At 46.6% G+C, this 18,831-nt stretch overlaps 10 protein-coding genes across 10 annotated transcripts; 3 read left to right on the forward strand and 7 right to left on the reverse strand.

The window, feature by feature from the left end:
- The first annotated feature begins 45 nt into the window (after positions 1 to 45).
- Positions 46 to 1,904, forward strand: F5147DRAFT_696794 (uncharacterized protein). Its single transcript, XM_041437470.1, has 10 exons — positions 46 to 68; positions 117 to 182; positions 364 to 502; positions 890 to 922; positions 974 to 1,050; positions 1,099 to 1,167; positions 1,219 to 1,281; positions 1,335 to 1,551; positions 1,596 to 1,772; positions 1,828 to 1,904. The coding sequence occupies exons 2-9, from the start codon at positions 132 to 134 to the stop codon at positions 1,757 to 1,759; spliced, it is 813 nt and encodes a 270-aa protein (XP_041292446.1). The 5' UTR covers positions 46 to 68; positions 117 to 131; the 3' UTR covers positions 1,760 to 1,772; positions 1,828 to 1,904.
- A 1,098-nt stretch (positions 1,905 to 3,002) lies between these two features.
- F5147DRAFT_201417 (uncharacterized protein) lies at positions 3,003 to 3,645 on the reverse strand. Its single transcript, XM_041428558.1, has 3 exons — positions 3,466 to 3,645; positions 3,177 to 3,414; positions 3,003 to 3,122 (listed from the first exon to the last, which is right to left on the reverse strand). Exons 1-3 carry the CDS (start codon positions 3,605 to 3,607, stop codon positions 3,038 to 3,040), a joined length of 465 nt encoding a protein of 154 aa, XP_041292447.1. The 5' UTR covers positions 3,608 to 3,645; the 3' UTR covers positions 3,003 to 3,037.
- Positions 3,646 to 4,025: 380 nt separating this feature from the next.
- On the reverse strand, positions 4,026 to 4,517 carry F5147DRAFT_696804 (uncharacterized protein). The gene is made up of 5 exons (XM_041437471.1): positions 4,430 to 4,517; positions 4,347 to 4,379; positions 4,277 to 4,296; positions 4,210 to 4,224; positions 4,026 to 4,151 (listed from the first exon to the last, which is right to left on the reverse strand). The coding sequence occupies exons 1-5, from the start codon at positions 4,500 to 4,502 to the stop codon at positions 4,071 to 4,073; spliced, it is 222 nt and encodes a 73-aa protein (XP_041292448.1). The 5' UTR covers positions 4,503 to 4,517; the 3' UTR covers positions 4,026 to 4,070.
- Positions 4,518 to 4,903: 386 nt separating this feature from the next.
- Positions 4,904 to 6,657, reverse strand: F5147DRAFT_696819 (peptidase C65 Otubain-domain-containing protein). Its single transcript, XM_041437472.1, has 9 exons — positions 6,524 to 6,657; positions 6,372 to 6,464; positions 6,277 to 6,323; positions 6,062 to 6,218; positions 5,982 to 6,005; positions 5,695 to 5,925; positions 5,488 to 5,646; positions 5,278 to 5,428; positions 4,904 to 5,230 (listed from the first exon to the last, which is right to left on the reverse strand). The coding sequence occupies exons 1-9, from the start codon at positions 6,564 to 6,566 to the stop codon at positions 5,194 to 5,196; spliced, it is 942 nt and encodes a 313-aa protein (XP_041292449.1). The 5' UTR covers positions 6,567 to 6,657; the 3' UTR covers positions 4,904 to 5,193.
- A 372-nt stretch (positions 6,658 to 7,029) lies between these two features.
- Positions 7,030 to 8,187, reverse strand: F5147DRAFT_696824 (uncharacterized protein). Its single transcript, XM_041437473.1, has 4 exons — positions 7,891 to 8,187; positions 7,823 to 7,840; positions 7,603 to 7,765; positions 7,030 to 7,546 (listed from the first exon to the last, which is right to left on the reverse strand). Exons 1-4 carry the CDS (start codon positions 8,140 to 8,142, stop codon positions 7,128 to 7,130), a joined length of 852 nt encoding a protein of 283 aa, XP_041292450.1. The 5' UTR covers positions 8,143 to 8,187; the 3' UTR covers positions 7,030 to 7,127.
- A 571-nt stretch (positions 8,188 to 8,758) lies between these two features.
- Positions 8,759 to 9,198, reverse strand: F5147DRAFT_774167 (bola protein; the record flags this gene model as incomplete). Its single annotated transcript, XM_041441573.1, has 4 exons — positions 8,759 to 8,809; positions 8,870 to 8,919; positions 8,975 to 9,014; positions 9,076 to 9,198. 4 exons carry the CDS (start codon positions 9,196 to 9,198, stop codon positions 8,759 to 8,761), a joined length of 264 nt encoding a protein of 87 aa, XP_041292451.1.
- A 95-nt stretch (positions 9,199 to 9,293) lies between these two features.
- On the forward strand, positions 9,294 to 11,377 carry F5147DRAFT_696828 (amidohydrolase 2). Its single transcript, XM_041437474.1, has 7 exons — positions 9,294 to 9,809; positions 9,861 to 10,012; positions 10,070 to 10,242; positions 10,295 to 10,309; positions 10,365 to 10,625; positions 10,676 to 10,743; positions 10,800 to 11,377. The coding sequence occupies exons 1-7, from the start codon at positions 9,390 to 9,392 to the stop codon at positions 10,941 to 10,943; spliced, it is 1,233 nt and encodes a 410-aa protein (XP_041292452.1). The 5' UTR covers positions 9,294 to 9,389; the 3' UTR covers positions 10,944 to 11,377.
- A 1,579-nt stretch (positions 11,378 to 12,956) lies between these two features.
- F5147DRAFT_802246 (uncharacterized protein) lies at positions 12,957 to 16,278 on the reverse strand (the record flags this gene model as incomplete). The annotated part of the gene is made up of 7 exons (XM_041443295.1): positions 15,624 to 16,278; positions 14,896 to 14,921; positions 14,742 to 14,844; positions 14,477 to 14,694; positions 13,557 to 13,653; positions 13,223 to 13,491; positions 12,957 to 13,170 (listed from the first exon to the last, which is right to left on the reverse strand). Exons 1-7 carry the CDS (start codon positions 15,909 to 15,911, stop codon positions 12,957 to 12,959), a joined length of 1,215 nt encoding a protein of 404 aa, XP_041292453.1. The 5' UTR covers positions 15,912 to 16,278.
- A 673-nt stretch (positions 16,279 to 16,951) lies between these two features.
- Positions 16,952 to 18,027, reverse strand: F5147DRAFT_837306 (uncharacterized protein; the record flags this gene model as incomplete). Its single annotated transcript, XM_041444055.1, has 3 exons — positions 16,952 to 17,316; positions 17,388 to 17,472; positions 17,524 to 18,027. 3 exons carry the CDS (start codon positions 18,025 to 18,027, stop codon positions 16,952 to 16,954), a joined length of 954 nt encoding a protein of 317 aa, XP_041292454.1.
- Positions 18,028 to 18,105: 78 nt separating this feature from the next.
- Positions 18,106 to 18,815, forward strand: F5147DRAFT_696845 (uncharacterized protein). The gene is made up of 3 exons (XM_041437475.1): positions 18,106 to 18,386; positions 18,455 to 18,564; positions 18,771 to 18,815. Exons 1-2 carry the CDS (start codon positions 18,175 to 18,177, stop codon positions 18,480 to 18,482), a joined length of 240 nt encoding a protein of 79 aa, XP_041292455.1. The 5' UTR covers positions 18,106 to 18,174; the 3' UTR covers positions 18,483 to 18,564; positions 18,771 to 18,815.
- The last annotated feature ends 16 nt before the right edge of the window (positions 18,816 to 18,831 follow it).

An 18,831-nucleotide genomic window follows, 5' to 3' on the forward strand; every position in this document is an offset into this window, starting at 1 on the left:
TTGTGAGGCACCCTGTTGCACGATAGGCTGAAGTTGTCACGTCTTTTCTTGGTTGCGACAATGGTGCGGTGAGCGTGAATGATAGGTTTACTTTTGCTGTTTAACCCATGTTCAAGGATTGGAAACGGCTTATGCCCCAATTACTTTCAATGCCCGCTGCTGGGCCTTCATTCTTCGCACATGTTTTCATCCCGCATTCAACGTAGATGTGGACGATGCCACAGAAGTAATCGATCGCTTCAGTCGTCACACCCTTGCAGTGAGCAAGAGCACGCAGAGCTTGAGAAACCCATTCGTGAAGTGAGACTAGGTGAGTACGGGCGTCAGTTGTGCCAAATTATCATCATGACGTGCTTTCCAGAGATGTCGAAAGCCGAACGATTGTTGTCCTACTCATTATTGTCCTTGATTACGTCGACACCTTTGTCTTCTACTCCCCTGGGGATTAACGAAGATCCGGGGGATACCCCTCAACAGAGAAACGGGCTCTTGAACGAAGATGGTGTCGAGATGCGAGAGTTCCGAGATGTCGAATGCCGAAGAGTCCGAGACGTGAGGTACGAGCGCATGCTAAAGCGGAAACGGACGAGCGCGCATTGACAGCGGCTCGTGCCCTCCCTTATTTTTCGTGTCTTTGATTAATATATGTTCCTGCTCGATTTACCTTATAGCCAGGACCAGATAGTTAGACGCATCTCAGTCTTGTCCCAAGTACTGAGATGTGAGTACCATTAGTTACACGATGTACGAAATAACTAATGTCTTTCGTAGCGTTTTTCATTCTATTAGGTACATATACCGAATATACAGAGTCTTGTCCCAAGTACTGAGATCGTTTTTCATTCTATTAGCTCCCTCCGACGCGTCCGCTCGCCTTTAAAATCTACAGATGGAGCTTGGTGTTGGCGTGAAGGCTGTCAAGGTGCTCACGTGAATTTCCGGAGTTCATGACTAACTGAGACATGACGCGAAGATTGTCTGAAGCTCACAAAAGCGATGCAGAAAACATCAGATGGTCTGCAGATTGTTGCAGACCTGTATGACAATCATGTCTGTGTCATGTTCCTCATACAAGACTTGTACTAACCACAGACGAAGGCCCGGCGTACCCAGCTTGCAACTCACGACGCCTTCAAGAGCGTTGCTCATCCATACCAATTGTATGAGGTATCTTGGATTGTTCGATCACCGTTTTTGCCCTGAGTGTGATCGTTCCAGGGAATTGTTGAAACCCACCAATCTACTGTTTCACGATATAAAGATGCTCTCAAATTGGGAAAGGTCGGAACGTTCACAATTTTTGTGGAAGACAATGGCTTGATGCATTTGTCCAGTCAAACGATGAGATGGCCGCACGCTGCGAAACTGTCTTAAACATTACGATGGCTGAGATAGACACATACCACGACCAGAAAGTGGAAAACTTTGGCACAATAACGAGGGAGTATCTTGATGGAGAGATACACTTTTACAAACAGGTCCTGCACAAGCTGAAGGCAGCCCGGCGCACCTTCGACGCTCTGCGTTTTGACGAGCTGAGCAGGTCACCTCGTCAGCCTTCAGGATATGAGCGGGATTTAGAAGCCCCGAAGCAGCGAAGCAGAATCCTCCACCACTGCCACAGCCCTGTCCTCATGTCTATGACTCTGCGTCTATGAGGCCAGTGAATACGGCAATACACAAGGGGATCGGAGCACTACCAGGGAAGTCCCAGCCTGGTAGGAAGGGGAGTCTTTTGGGACTAATGTGGGTTGAATAAAGTACCTGATGCGGTATAAAAGCTGTTACTGTCACTTCATGTTGCGTGGCTGACTCCGTTGTATTTAGAATGTTATCAGCAGTTTCCGACACAAAAATCGGGTCGACTTACATGAAACTCTCTATGGACGTCTCTTTTTAATTATCTATAGCTACTGTCTCCAATTAATTTGGAGACGTTCCGTCTATACCACAAAATGTACGCCTTGGGTCGCGTCTTATTGTCCTTTAACTGATATTTGATCGTCCCTTAGGGGTTTTGTTTAAAAGGTGCCTTGTTGTTTGGCTCGCGTCCTCGAAGAAGATGATGCCTTCCTGGTGACGAGCTCCATGCCGTCCGAGACTATCTACATTACTATGATACTTTTTACTACCCTCAATGTCATCTTGTATGTTTAAAACGCTCGAAAACTTTGGCACGTGGCTCAAAGTCTCTCTTGCCTTGCATTTTCCTGTGTAACCTGTTGCTCTTCCACCTTTTAGCAGGGGCTCCAACAGAACATTTTGGTTATTAGTGGTTTGATAGGTATGCTTGAGGTCTTCTGACTTGCAAAACTCCAATTCTCTAATTCTCCGATCCCCTCTCAGCATACCTCATCTCCTTGCCATGCTCATTCGTGATAGAAGCATACATCGATCCAGGAGTCCGCGCGATTCATTCCTGGCCCAGATGGAGGAAAACGCATCTGAGCACCAATGAGTTATCAGCCACAGTGATTCACGCTTCACAGTAACTTCATTATCATCTGTGTGCTCAGATAGCGGAACTCCGAAAACGCGTAGAATTTGCTATCTCGGCAATTTATACTGATTCTCATTGTATTTTAGTATTAGGTGTCAAGGACTGGGTTGGCTGTTAGACATGCTGAATCATTTCGACTGGTCACATGGTGCAAGTATGGCTACTTCGTTCCCGTAGTAATATAACAAGAAATAGGTTTGCCTAGACCTTTCAAATATACCTTGAAACACTATATGCTAAATAAATACCTCGACGGATCCTCGACCCAGTTTCTCCTCCCTGCAGACTACTCGCCAAGCATTTCCCTACACAGTACTGCTAGTTGGTATAAGTACACGCTCCTGGAAGACAATCGAATTCATGCTAGCTTCTGCGTCCGAGTCGGAGTCGGCCACGAGTGTGGCGTGGTATTCTCGAACGCTAAGGATGAGGCGTGGTCCCAGCACAAACATCTGCATGGACAGTAGAATGTCAGAAGCACTATCAAGTATCTGAATTCCTATAGAATCTGTATTCTACAGAAATGATGAGCAGTGGTTACAAGCAGACGTCAGCGACAGGTCGGCGCACCATGAGCTCTGCAGAGTAAATAGCAAGCTCGAGGCAAGAGAGGCAAACAAAGCTAGCATGTGCGAAACTTGAGAAAAAGATAACCACATTCACATTACAAGCTCACCTTGCAAAATAAAGCATGTGAGATCTTATCAGCACTCTGAAAAAGTCCCCGGTTGTTGATCCTATCGATGGGCGGAGTCGTCGCGGGCCATGGAAGTGTTTTACGGTAATCCAGACTGAAAGACACAGTGCGAGGACCTCCCAAACAGTGTAGATCATCCAAAACATCAAATACAGAAGTTGGTTGTCCCCTTCATATTTGTAATCGCACATGTACCTGCCAGAGAGAATTAGCTCCTCTGGTGTTTGTCCAATGAGCTGTGTTCTTCAAGTCAACAAGTAAAGCTCACCCGCTACAGTGTCCTTGATTGCTATTGATCCAATTACTGCGCAAGCAATGATAACAGCCAAAGAGATAACAAGAAGAAAAATGAGCATCATTCTAGATCCCAAATACATGGCATATAAGCGAGCAATCATGATGACTTGCATTGTGTTTTAGTCGAGTCAATATCACAGGTATTACAACTGGGTAACTTACCATCCAACATGGCGTATATGACCCCAATTGCCCCATTCAGAGTGTAATTCATAGTATTACCTAAAATACTCAATTAGTGAACACCCTCGTGCTGGTATCAAAAGCTCCGACTTACACCTATTGAGATATTATGTTGGGCCAAGTTCAATGGTCAGAATCTCACTTACAACTAAATATGAGCGTAGGAATGAGATGGTTGTGTAATACTCACTGTATCCGTCAGCGAGACCAATGGCAAATCTTCTATGTGCCGTCAGCCTGAGTCAAAAGGATCGAACACAGCACATATGAGACATACCCAGAACATTGATACTAATTGTCAGAAATGAGTTATTAACACGGTGATAAGTTGTGGGTCTCGACACATACACAGCATATGGTATTCCAATATAACGTACCTAAAACATATTGGAGTTAGTATAACCTGCCGACCACGCTATATAGTATAACACGAACAACCAAATACAGCACAGTCATGAGAGACCAGCGTTGCCTCTGTCGCGAATTTATTGTGTTCTCCTGTTTTCTTCTGATACGGGAACTTGTCACTCACCCATATCAGTTCAATCTATGACACCGTTCTCAGCGAGTTGACTGCTCCGACGATAACATCGACCTACCTCTTGTTCCAGTGTTAGTACTAGAAATATTATGAGAATATCAGCAGTCGTCGAACACTATTCCGCTCACCCCAATCATATATTACCATGACGCCGGCAGCAACTGCGAAACTGCGAGTCAATGTTAGAACTAGACAACTTAATGTGACGAACCTGTCCAATAGCTGAAAATAGTACTTGAATTGATTGTTGGCCACCAACTGGGATCATTGGAAATTACAGTCATATTTGAGAGATGGGGTGAGTGAGTGGGAGATGTTAGTGGTATATAGCGCTACTTCCGTGCTGAATATATAATCAGTTTGCAAACCAGTGCTATTGCGCAGGCCATCACTTGAACACTAAGAAAGTTCCAGTCATCAATGATGCCGGCAACTTATTTCCAACGTGATTTTGTGCTGCGAGCTTGCAAAAATAGAGGAGTTCCTTGTGAAATCATGTAATCATCCAAGCGATGAATCGATGACCCTCGGTCGTTGGGTTTTGTGCTGTACAGCCTGTATTAACGAGTCCAAAAGTAAAAACGGCGACCGCTAAGTCGCTGTCAGGGAGAGCAACGTAGCCGTCGTATTTTTATTGTCGTATTGATATCTAGAAGCATTTTAAATGCCAACCAATTCGTAGCTGGTCGCCATAGTGGTGGAAAGCAAACCTGAGAGCGTGCATCAGTACTAGTACTACACAGCATGACGGGGTGGACACAATTGACACCGAGCCGGCGGCTATTCGTGCTTATGTTAGATTCGCCAACGATTTGACTACGCGTGACATAGACCCGGGCACTGAGTCAGGAATCACTTGGATACGCATAGGATATATATGAGTAGGTATGTCAGACTCCTGGTGGGTTGGAGATGCAGCCATGCTGCACTGATAAGCAGGGAATATTTGCACCAGTGGGCTCATACTGCACCGAATTAGTTCGTCTTTATCAAAACATCGTAGTGGCCAGGGCTACCAAATATCAGCTTGTGATGACCAAAAAATTATCATCGACATACCGATAGATGAGAGTCAACGATTTGTTATTTTCGCCGTCTGGCGGTGTGATATCTTGGAAGTGGGCTTGGCCATCCGGAGAGTGACCATCAAGATATGCAATCCTGATGTGCAGCTTTAGAGCCCGACACAAGGCCGCCACCTGAACATGATCTATCGAATGACATCAACGACTTGAATAGATCGATGTGACTATAACTCAGTATAGTGACCTGCTTCTTTCCCAAGGGGATCGACATATTGCCGACAGAATTCGGTAGGTTCCAATTGTTCTCCTGAATCGTCGAAGAGAAAGCCAGCATAATCATCGCTCGCGGATTGGATTTGAGCGGTAGTCAAAAGTCGCAAGTACGTGACAATACAGTTTGACGCTGCAGCGTGTCAGCTACAAGGAGGTTGGCCGTACACGAGAAACTTACTTTCGTCTTCAAGAAAAGCAGACAGTAGACGGCCATGCGTTAACACTTTATTAGGGTCGGGATTTCCAATGGCATCTACTAGATCCATAAGGGGTTCGCAGAAAGTCGAAATGATATCCGCGTCCATGAAATTACGTTCCATCATTCTGGAGCCCGATTCTATTACAGATTTTGCAGCATAGACGAGATTTGGCGAATCAACGAGGCTGCTAAGGTATGCATATGCCAGAGCTTATAATACAAAATCGTGAGTATGCAAAAGACGGAAGTTGTATATTAAACTTTACCTCGGTAGAAGCAATTTCCATCACCTAGTTTAAATGTTCGCATCAGGTTGTGCGGGTACCTGGCTTCATTGATATACTACCTTTAGTACGGATAATCTTTGTATAACCTCGATTCAGCAAGCTGTCGATCTGCGCCACAAACGATGGGGCGCCAGTGTACTCTGCCCGGAGCTCATGTATCGTCGTCGGTGGAGATATCAGAGGCCGATCTCGACCCATACTCTCCTCCAATAATTTCTAAGAAGGAAGCTGCATCAATCGTGTCCTCAGCGCAGACCATCGAATAGCAACCAACCTGGCCTAATTCATAGAATTGAGATCTGTGTGCCCCATCATAGGTATCTGCCAAAGGATGATTACATCGTGCTACTGGTAAGCAGCACTACATACCTAGCTCTTCTGATAATTTGGCAGTACCTGGGAAGTTTGATGACTTGAACTGGGCTCCTTCGGCTTCAGGTACATCAGCATCTCGTGGCCTCACTAGAGATGATAGTAGCACGTCGTGTGATGGGATAGTTAGACTGAAATGGCTAACTCACGAGGACTCCCAGGCGATGTAGAGCTTGAAGATTGGTTGTTCATAAGGATCTTCTGGATGTTAATTGGACGTGTGATACTACTTAAATGTCGTATGTGTGTGCTGTTCTCAGTTATCAAGTTGTTATGTAGTCGGCCACCGAGATGATCCAAGTCTTCTGTTTTCAATAACACCAAACATGGTCAAACATTTTTGAGCGGCCCGGCCGGGACTAACTACTCCGAGTCAGTACTTACTACTTATATAATTAGTACACATTGCAATTGAGTGCAAAAGTATGGGTTGACCGCTATTATTGCGCATGTATCCGACCACCATAGAACCTCCAAATAAAAGTCTATTGACATCAGACGACAATATTCAAAATCATTGGCCCCTTTTAGGTCGTTCAACTCGAAGACACGAATGTAAAGAAACAGGGCCGATTCAATACATTATACCAGTTCTAAATGACCAGCACAAACTCTTCAGCATCTTGATATATGCTACCCTGAGAATATTAAAGAAGAGTCTGAATATTTGTGATACTACAATATTTACAGATATACTATTTGCGTGATATGCTGAGACTATGCCGAGAAATAAAATGCGATACAAATACAACCTCAGTCCACTTGCATCTCTTCTTCTGCCACCGTCCCAAGCGCGACCAGCACGCGATCTGAAACTTGAGGAGAAAGCATCGCGGAAAGTGATCGCATGCGGGCAACAGAGGCACCTTGTTTAGGGAGACTCTTGATGGGGCATGAAGCTGTTGTAGATAGGGTAGATAGATGCCGAGACGCTCTCAGAAGACACGTCAACTCGGATACTCGCGGGTTTTCCATACTCATAGACGAGTTCCGTCCGAGTTGAGCGGCTTGGGGTGGAAAAGCCTCAGTAGAGGCGTATGAGGGGTCCAATGTTTTGAACTCAGGCCACATTTCCGCTAGATCGTGAATCCACTGCGTATCGGGAGCAAGCAAGGCAGCTTTTGCCTGATTCTCTCGCTCTTGAATATTCGATCTCAGAGCCAGGAGTTCAGCTGAAGTGAGCATCATGAGACATGCACGCATAATCGAGAATGAGCTGGATACGTACAGCGGATGTCACTGGAATCGTGTGGAGACGTGAGGCATTGGTTAATGATGTCAATCAAGCGTAATCGGGCGATTGAATGCGTTGGCACAAGGTACTGTGGGTCGAAGCCCTCCTGGAGTGTCAGAGAGACGCTCACAGAACGCTCGAACATCACGTCGGCAAGCTGGTGTGCTACGAAGTCAACATCTAACACATTATCAAGCTAAAATAAATCCAATACCTCCAAGATATCTAAAAGCTATAAATTCTGTAAGCCAGCGCGTCAAAATCACTTGAGACAGAACATACCAGCTGGCAATTTTTCGTAGTAAGTAGCGCCAGGCTAATCAAAGGCATTAGGTTATCGCAAGTGGAGCGATATGTTGTCATGTCTGGGGTAAAGAACTGGAACAAAAACGCAATGAAGATTTTGCCTAGCTGGTCGTTAACGAATGTTGTTCCAAGTTCAGTGTTCGCAAAGAATGCGTCTGCTTCGCCGAGTGGCAAATTCTGAAACTCTCGCAAAAAGGCGTCGACTTCAGTGTAAGTTTGTTCTGACATATTGAGAATGGTAGTTCGAAAGATACAGGGAAGAAGATGAGAGTGTGTTGGGTCTGCTGTCCATCTCGAGCACCTTTATATCTCTGGCTGCAGTGTTAGTGGCAGGGCGAAAGACCATTGTTTTGCTTGAAGCGTCCTGTGGATGATGTTTACCGAACCACAACGAAGCGGGAACGTACCACACTGACAGTGGTTTAAAGCACCGAACAAAGGGCCATTAGCATTGATCTACAACCGTAATATTTTCAAATCGGCAAAGTCTCCACACTGGCAAGGTCATGTGAGGGGACGTAGTTCAAGTGTAACTGTGGTCTTGACATGTGAACCATTTGAATAGCGTAGGATGATGTCGGTTGTCTGTGGGAACGACTGATCAAACTTGAATACCCACTGTGCTAGGACAGTGGAGAAGGTCTGAGCAGGAGTAACCGCTTCTATTGTCCACCTTGAAGACCACGTTCACATCACACTAGATCTAAAGGCCACGCTTGAAGCGTTGATTTCAGTATTACGAGCCACATTCCCCGCTTGAACTAAAAAAACATGCCAGTTGTCACCCGTCTAATAATTTCCGGCAAAACACCACTATTGTGCTGTTGCAAAAGAACTCCACAAGTCAACCACTTTTCGCTTGGTGCGCAGCGTATTGCGCTGGAGTGAAGGATTTCTGCAGTGATAGTCGTTCAACCAAAGTAGCGTTCCAATACGAATAAGCCTGCAAGCCTACCTGAGAAAATGCGTGCAGCTGCGATATTTCTTGCTTCAGTGCCTGGTTGACTATCAGACGATGAGCATCCCTGTATTATGATTAACGTCATGCTGAGACTCTCACTTAATCTATGTCTTGCAAGAGTAGTCTTTCCCTCAAAGGCCTGTGTGATAATTCCATTTCACGTTGACTATTAGCAGCTTCAGCTCGTTTCGAACACGTACCTCACTGACCAAGAGAATTGCATAGCTGGATCCACACCCACTCGACTGATCCTCGATGTCGAGATGGGACACAGGAAATGCAGCTCGAATTGCGCGTTCCAAATCCTCGATTGTCACAGGCATGCCAACAGTCAATGGTTGTGTGGAGGAAGAAAAGCGGAAGTAACTTTGTATTTGCTTGATCTGATTAGATATCAGTCGCTTATTAATATTCTATAGCGCATTCACGGATAAATAGATTCAGAACCCCTAGATAAGACGTTGCTTCCAAGCACGTCATATCATCACCATCTCATCCAACTCCCGTGGGACCAATGTACAGAGAACTAGCCAAAGCCGCCTTCGGGTACCCCATCGTCGATAACCACGCCCACCCATTCCTGAAATCAAAGCACCGCGACTCTATCCGATACGAAGTACTCATATCTGAGGCTCATGGCGATGCCTTAGATGATGCCGTTCACACCCTTCCTTGCTTGCGTGCAGCAGCTCAGTTATCCCAACTCTTTGGATTGACAGGTGACGATGCTACCTGGGAAGGCGTTAAGAAGAAGCGGCTTGAGTTCGATTATGCAGAGTTGTGTAAGCTCTGCATGGAGCCTACGGGAATTCAGTGTATATTATTCGACGATGGCTTGGGTGGAATCGCAGAAATGGCTGAAGACTTGAATTGGCACGACCAGTACACTGGAAATCCATCGAAGCGGATTGTGAGATTAGAAGTGGAAGGCCAGGTAAGGTATCGTCATTCCCATCTTGGAGAAACGCTCAATTCCGATGCTTAGAACATCTTACAAGACATCCTTGTTGCAAATGACGACTCGCCTCTTTCGATCGATAATCTCTGCGACGAGTTCCTGAAGGAGTTCACCACCTGCATGAATAATGCTGCTGTAGATGATCGTGTGGTAGGGTACAAGTCTGTCGCTTGCTACAGGCAAGTAGTTGCATCATGACTTGAATTAATGATCAGATCAACTCACTTATGCGACAGAACCGGCTTGGATGTCGACCCTGCACCCTGTAGCGCAGATGAACTCTTCAACTGCCTAACTTCTGCATCTCAGCAGTTCAAGGAAAAGGGTTCCATTCGGTTTGAGCACAAAGCTTTGAATGACCACCTAGTCAAGATAGTCCTCGATATTGCAGGCAAATGCAAGAAACCTAGTAAGCGTTCGCTCCATCCCGCGCGACGCCCTCCCTCTTACGTCGTCGAAAGTCCAGTTCCACACAGGTGCGTTGTACAACAGCGGCCCGGGTCGCATCATGTGATGCTTATCCGCCTGAAGGTCTCGGAGATAATGAAATCACGCTGACAAAGTCTTCTCCGGCGCATATGCAGCCTATCATCAAGGCGTTCCCAGAAACTATATTCGTTCTCCTGCATTCCAGCTATCCTTACACGAGAGACGCTGGCTACCTCACGTCCGTGTACAAGAACGTTTATCTCGACTTCGGAGAGATTTTCCCTTTTATTTCTGCTGATGCCCAACGCACTGTGGTGCGTCAAGTGCTTGAGTTGGCGCCTACCAATAAGATCTTGTGGTCTAGTTAGTCAGCAGTCCATCTGTCACCGCACACACTACTTACCGTCACACAGCTGATGCGGCATGGTGGCCAGAAAGGTTCTACCTTGCCACTGCCCAAGCTCGCGAGGTGATATACGAGGTGATCGGCAAATTTCTTTGGGGTGAATCCTTTAGATATGAACCTTAATTTTTCAGGTCCTAGCGGGCTTCGTCGGCAAACGAGACCTCACGGAAGACCAGGCGGTGTCTATCGTAAAGATGGCATTCTTTGAAAATGCGAATCGCATCTATATGCTAGGGCTTCAGCCGAATGTCAATATTTTGTCTCCCCAGTTATAGTCACCTTGAACACACGGACATGGGTCCAACACAGTTGGAACAGAGAAGGATTGGTGATACAACAGATTGTAATAGTCGTTCCATGGTTTAAGCAAGGTGTTTTCGTACCCATGCACTCGTTTTAGAGGCACTGAAGTATTCATCCATCGTCAAACACGACTTCTTGGCTGAGTCCTGAGACTTCCCTTGCAATCTTCTTCCTTCCTCCAAAAGTCGGAATCCAATGAAGTGAGGATGTCATAGACCGATACGACACGACCGTCGTATGGACTGAGCGCGATTGAAGAGGGTCCGAAAGTCGCCTGACATTGAGATTAAATGGTGGAAAACTATATGAAGTGCCTATGTCGAGCGCTTTTCTCTGGGCAGACCATACCAGACGGGAGACAGTCGTTCACAGCTTGTGGGTGAAAGAGAAAGTGAATGGATCACGGTGAACCTTTGTTTCAAGCGGTGCCGGGTCATTGTAATATAGGCCTTAGCGCTGACTTTGAATTAATCTTGGACATCTCAGCGCTCTGTCATTATCCGGGCCATGAGACTCTTTGGGTGGGGCATATTGCGACACATCAGGCTAAACTCGATCACTGTTTTCACAGAAATTGATTTGGTAGTATTCATTGTATGCACGCTGAGATGTTCTTAATACTCGAGTCATATCTCTGTCGCAGATGTCCACTCGAATATGATTTCTCGAGAAAAGTTCAGCAAACAATGTTTCAATGTCTCTCAGATAAGATTATCGCAGAGTCCATTCAGCGCCTCGATGATAGCATCGCAGTTCGGTCGGAAGAATATTATGGCTACAGTCGCCAGATCATGTAAGTATACGGGGGATGGCAGCCTGAGGTACTATAAGCGTGTCGGTCACAAGCAATGACGACGCAGTTGGAATCTCAAGATCTCAGCGCTGATCTCCTAGTATCCAGTTTAGTGTCAGTGTCCATGAGACTCCTGAGCCCACTCCCAGGGATTGTCGTGTCACCTGTCGCAGGCTGTATGCAACAATGGGTTGGAATTACATATCATCGGCATTTCCTAGTATTCTGCCGTCAATATATCGTCGAGGATAGAGCAAATCAAACCTGAGGTCTGCTGGCAATGCAAATGACATCTGTCTGAAGGGGTATTTCGGATGCGCAGAAGATTATCCACTGGCAGGATATAAAAGCAAGCTGTCTTCCTACCATCCCCTTCAGCTTTGTTTTTGAAGTCTCATATCAGATCTCACAGATAATGCGTCTCCCCTTCATCCTCGTCGTTGTTGCTGCTTTCAAGTTGTCAGTGTCCACACCAGTGGTCAGTGATGAAAGTAAATGTCCCGACTCCTGCAGCAACCGTGAAGTTTGCTGCCCTGGTACTACATGCCAGGAAATAATCACTGACTGGTGGGTGAGTATGAGTAGTTTTCATCTACCTCCGTCACGATGGCTTACCGGCGTGGTAGATCTACTTTGTGTGTCTCTGACGCTACAGTGAGTCGTGTTTCCGCTCTCGCCTTCTGGTCAAAAGCCATCAGAATCGTGTATTTTAAAAAGTCTTGAGGCACCTTACAATGTTGATCCAGCCTTGCCAGTTCCAAGCAGGCTGTTCATAGCTTACATGACTCATACTGGCAGACAGATAGCACATTGCAATGCAATAAATGGAATCCAGTGAATTTCATGATCGTATAATACAAAGCAGTGCAAGTAACAAAACTACACAGGTGTCTATGCGAGTCCGACACCATCCGAAAGCAGGATCAAGGGTGTGATGAGAGTATACGAGAGACATCAAGTGCAAGACATTGTAGGCGCAAATGGAGTCATGAGTGCAAGAGTAATATACAGCATGAGCACGAATTGAGTGTAATGCAGTGAGTGACAGCGTTGAAATCCGTGTGACTAAAACCAATAATCAGATTAGGCAAACAGACCAGGATTTAAAATAACTAGGCAGCCTTTTTACCCCGACGAGGCACAGGAGCATCCGCATCTGAGCGGTTTCATTCTCGGGAACTCTAGAATCACCCTACAGAACCTCCCTAGTTGAAATATCGTCAACCAGGGGGTATAGCTCCGAGTTAATATCAGCACTGGCAGTGGCTTGTACCACGAGCGACGCGAGAGCCAGAAACACCCAGCACCAGCGCGTATGGGTGTAGAATTCCTTGAGTGGGTTGCTCTGAGAAATGTGTTTCCCGTCTGACCAACCCTCTTCTTGCTCTTCGACGACAAGTCCTAGTCTGTAATTGGAATAACATTAGCGTTAGCACATGGAAAAGTCAAGAAACACACGGTGCAGCACCAAAGGCACTCTTCTGCGTATCTGCACGTATGGCAGAGAACGAGTTCGTAACAAATAGATTGATAAGCCAAATGTTCAACACGAGGATGCAGACAATAAAATAGAAGCAGCAGACAAAAATTCGGCATCGATGATCGAGCACATGATTGGGGATCACTGAGAGGAAATTAGCGCGACAGAAATATGAATAAAAAACACATACGCCATTGGCTGAAGTCACGACGACAACTTGAAGTGCTGCATAAAGCTCAACCAGAAGCTGAAAATGGCGATGAAGTGGATTCTTCCCCAACTTTGGCACAAGTATGGCATATCACGATACACCTTGTCGCGTGCATTATCGATGTTTAATCGGAATGGCAGTGTAAGGCTGAGTTCGAGTTGGAAGGGGAATGCTATTGACGAAGGGAGCTGTGAAATGCTGTAGCGAGAAATGAGTTTTCTTTCGAGCGAGTGCGTTCGAGTCTTGCGAAGTCTGGCAGAAAACGGATGGTCATTCGATGATGTCTTAGAAAAAGTACATGGCTATATGTGTGTGTGTGTGTGTGTGTGTGTGTGTGTGTGAGAGAGTGGCAAAACGTACGAGTGGCATGTAAGGGTGGTAAAGAATTGGTGAGCAAGACGGAGGTGTTGTCGAAACGAGGGCATAAAGAGAGAAAGGAGAACCGGTAGCAAAATAAGAACAAAGGCAGAAATAGAAATATGAAAGGGAAATATAACGGAAGGCAGTGCGTACTATGTCACAAAGGTTGAAGTGAAGGTCCGAGCGAGCGTCCACCACCAAAGCCATAGGCTTCCTTACAGCAGTGAGATCACGTCTGAAGGTGTTTGGTCTGACCGAAGGGCACGAGAGAAGAAGGTTGGCTGTGAGGGATTCCGGAGATGGGCGCGTGAAGAAGGCTCATCTACTATGATCTGTTTTTCTTGACGCGAAGCGTCATGAGGCAAACTGCTTGGACCAACTACTATGTCAGGCATCGAACATGACAAGGAACCGGATGCGGAAGGACCTGCCCTCGATGTCGACGTTATTGATAATGCAAAGAAAGCTGATATTGGGACTTCAGGATCTAGCAGAAATCCAGAAACGCATATTCGGCATAGACTGATCCGAGGGAAGAAGGATTGAGTGAGACGCCTGAGATATCAATACACAGGCGATCATTAAACAAAGTATCAGAGGTTCGGTCCATCTGCAAGGATGATTGATATTGTCGGGCGGGAGAAACCTAGAAGGGGCATACGGATGAGAAAGGAAGCCATAGAGGCGAAGGCGAAACGTGCTGGAGGACTCTAAGAAACCGAGAGTGCGCCCTCGTAAGGGAGTTAGCTTTCTGGTAAGGAACGCTTGTCGTTCGTTCAATTGTTCTTCGGAAGGCTCCTTGTTATCTTGTGTGGGAGAATACTCGCCATCGTCGAAGTCTTCATCCGGTATGCGAATTGAATTGTCCAAGGCGTGGCCCTGACAACGCAGAGAGATGCGCGTTGAAGGTGAAAGTTTGACATTACCATGAATGCTGAGCCCATTCGTTTGAGAGGGGAAGGTGAGGAACTGTAACGCAGCGTCCTCCGCCTGGTGGGGCCTGCAGCACCTCCCGTGCGCTCGGAGTCACTGATACGGTCAAATCATTAGACTTTAGTATTAGCCCTACGCCAGGCTTACGGTATTTGCCGAGGCCTTGTCAGCTTCTGCCACAGGTGTAATAATCAAATTCAAGTCCTTAGCGCTGACTTCGAACCAAGAGGTGTGTGAATTAATCCGGCCAAACTTGGACATCTCAGCGCTCTGTCATTATCCATGAGACTCTTTGGATGGGGCATATTGCGACAGCATCAGACTAAACTCGATCACTGTTTTCACAGAAATTAGTTTCATAGTATTCATTTAGTCGTCCGAGGTGCGTAATATTAATAGCGAAGCTGCCAGGATTACCCCTAAAGAGGGGGTCAGTAACTTTCCACTACAGGCGTACTTAGTAGGTAACAGATTCACGTGCACCCCGAAAGACACATTCAAGTTTGTATCTTCGTGTCTCACCACGGGTCCAGTTCTAGAGATATATCTCCGCTCATGGTTAGTGGGAGAAAGGTTTTGTCACACGCAAAGTTTGATTTTTGAGTCTACAGTTTCTACCGTCTATTATATTGTGAGCGGCCCCCGTATGCACGCTGAGATGTTCTTGATACTCGAGCAGGGCGAACTGTGACAACCGAGCACTCAGTGACGAACTACTTACATGTCTGAGTCGTCTTGTCAACCACAGTGCACGAAGGCGAGAGCGGAAACACGACTCACTGTAGCGTTACGAGTACTAGTTGACACATATAAAGAAGGTCTACCACGCCGGTAAGCCACCGTGATGGAGGTAGATGAAAACTACTCATACTCACCCAAAGGTCAGTGTATACTGCCTCGCATTTAACGCCAGCGCAGCACTCGTTAAAGTTGCAGAAGGTGGGACATTTATCTTCATCACTGACCACTGGTGTGGACACTGACAATTGGAAAGCAGTAGCAGCAACGACGAGGATGAAGGGGAGACGCATTATCTGTGAGATCTGATATGTGACTTCAAAAACAAAGCTGAAGGGGATGGTAGGAAGACAGCTTGCTTTTATATCCTGCCAGTGGATAATCTTTTGTGCATCCGAAATACTCCAGACAGATGTCATTTGCATTGCCAGCAGACCTCAGGTTTGATTTGCTCTATCCTCGACGATATATTGACGGCAGAATACTAGGAAATGTCGATGATATGTAATTCCAACCCATTGTTGCATACAGCCTTGCGACAGGTGACACGACAATCCCTGGGAGTGGGCTCAGGAGTCTCATGGATACTGACATTAAACTGGATACCAGGCGATCAATGCTGAGATCTTGAGATTCCAACTGCGTCGTCATTGCTTGTGACCGACACGCTTCTACCTGTCATCCACCCATATACTTACATGGTCTGGCGACTGTAGCCACAATATTTCTCCGAACTGCGATGCTATCATCGAGGCGCTGAATGGACTCTGCGATAATTTTATCTGAGAGACATTGAAACATTGTTTGCTGAACTTTTCTCGAGAATCATATTCGAGTGGACACCTGCGACAGAGATATGATATATGAGCGATTTAGGAACGAGACTCAAGATGAAGTCAAACACATGCTCGATGAGAATCGTCTTGGATCGCCTTTGCTAGATGATATTCACGGACGCATACACAGGCACTACTGACTCGAAGATGGTATTGCTGTTGCTCTGGCGCACCTATGTGGAGCAAGACTTTTCAAGCAGCGCAACCTCGTTGCCTATGAAGAGCACTCTCAGGCTTTTTGCGCCTCCAGACTTTAGTATACCAGTAGCACCTTGTCGATGTGAGAGCTCAAGATACTATGACATGGGTCTCTATGCAGAAGTACTTATAAGTTACAAGTGTGCGAACAAGCAAAGAAAAGGGTGTAAGCAAAGAAAGCGAGAATGTCCAGCGCGATTCAGGCGAACATCAGTCTCTATTCATTCGAGGTGGTAGGGAGGTATGTCGGAACGGCTCGGTATTGATATTCACAGTATTGATACCTTGGTTGTCAAGGTTTATGCCGTGGACTCGTGGAGAATAGAAAGAATATCTGTACTTGGTGATACGTGAATGATTGACAGCAAACAATAAGACAACAAAAATAGTCAGTAGCAGGGGTGAAATTTGATTACATCTCGTAGTCATCCTTAAATTTCATTAGCCTCCCAAAAATCAGAGTCATCCTCTTCCTCATCCTCTTCTTCTTCTAATCGAGAGAAAAGTACAGGATTCGTGAAACCGGGTGTTCCACTCTGCACGTTCTGAGACATTGATGGGGAAAACCTGGGATACGGGCAAGGATATGCATAGGCGAACGCCATGGTAGGTGCTGCCACAGGTGCGGGAGAAGCCGAACTCGTGGTAGCTGGGTACGACGGCAGAGCGCCCACAGCTGTCGAACGTTCACACGTGCCATTGTCGAGGTGCCTCTTGTAGGAATCACCTCTCGTATAGCTAATCACCACAACATGATGATGAGATACGTCAATCATAAGAGTTGGGATACGCACGACTTGGAGCAAACATAACATTTAAATCGATTTAGTTTGGGGCCTAGGTGTCTTGCGGATCTTGTGTGCTGACGATAACCGCTGGGTCCGATTATTCTGCCATCCATGGCACACACGAATTTCCCTTTGGGTTGACCATATTCATCAAGCACGGGTTTCTGTCCCAGGGTTTGGGAGTGCGACCTCAACAAGATGGAAAAAAAACTCACAAACAACGGGTCGTTCTCTATCCCACTAGAGCGTAATTCAGATTTCTTGACCTTGCGGCGTTGGCGGACTTGCTTTTGACAACCCGGTGCTTGAGGCAGAGACAAGGAAGTAGAGCCCACCGAGAGCCCAGGCCCGTGATGCTGGTTGAGGATTCCTTGGTGCGGGATGGGTGGAGCGTACGCGTGAGGGTTCGCACCTCCAGGGGGGTAATACCCATTTTGTCCCGCTTGGAACGCGTGGCGCGCAACTCCAGCACCCGCACCAGGCGAAGGCACGACAGGCGCATATGGGGGCGCAGGACCACATGTCCAATGAGGCGGCACACCGTACGGATGGTAGGTGACATAGCCTGGATGGTAGGTGGCGTAGCCTGGATGGGGAATACATGCGGGCTCGGGCCCGGGTAATTGACCCATATGCATGTCAGTGTTTGGCATGTGATGTGTTGCATCGGAAGAATCTGAACCGTGCGGTGAGGAGGCAGGGGGGGTGGATTGGGTCATCTGGAGGTGAAAAGTGGATATAGTTAGAAAGCACAGGTGTTGAAGCTGGAAAGGACAGTACCTGGGCTACCATATAGTGATTTAAAATGTTAAGGTTGTCTGTACGCGCTCGCAGTGATAGAAAGTCCAGTAGATGAGGGACAGCTGATGAAGGCCATCGTTTTGTATGCTCGTCCAGCGCTGGTATTCTCGAGATTTGTTGCCACTGCTGGGACCTTCCTTTCGGGGAAGATTGTCTTTGGAGCACCATTATTCACTAAATGGACGGTGGTCGTTTTGTTCGATGCGTCAGTTTTACTTCCACACTTGAGTTGTTCAGTCTTGTTTCAAGTGCGCGATGATAAAAAAAAAGAAGTGCGCTGTGGATGAACCGTGGAATGTTTGTGTTCCCCTGAGGTCAACAATCTGATTGGGCATCACAACTTACGTTTCTGGCTCCGCGAATAGTTGAATAATCGTAAGTCCATGGCCGATTCGCATGAGTGACAAGACTCATCAGGTCTCCACCAGCCATGTCGGTGCTCTGGGAGAAACAGTCTGGTGAACTGGTCAACAACAGTCACCAAGATCGAACCTACACGAGGTGCAATAGGCGATGCAAAATTCAATGTACACCTCTCGGCCCTCGCATCACGTTCTAAACCCGTGATTTTAGAGACAGCTCACCAGCATCCAACTCGAGGACACTCAATCGCGAAGCTTCACGGGAAAGATCACCACCCTTGCACAATGCGCGTACTCACCATTTCATCTGGTTTCCTTTATCACACCGTAACATGCCGTCGTAGATTCTGACCCAACTTG

The sequence above is a fragment of the Suillus discolor genome, assembly GCF_016758755.1.
Source record: "Suillus discolor strain FC423 chromosome Unknown F5147scaffold_30, whole genome shotgun sequence".
NCBI classification, from domain to species: Eukaryota; Fungi; Basidiomycota; class Agaricomycetes; order Boletales; family Suillaceae; genus Suillus; species Suillus discolor.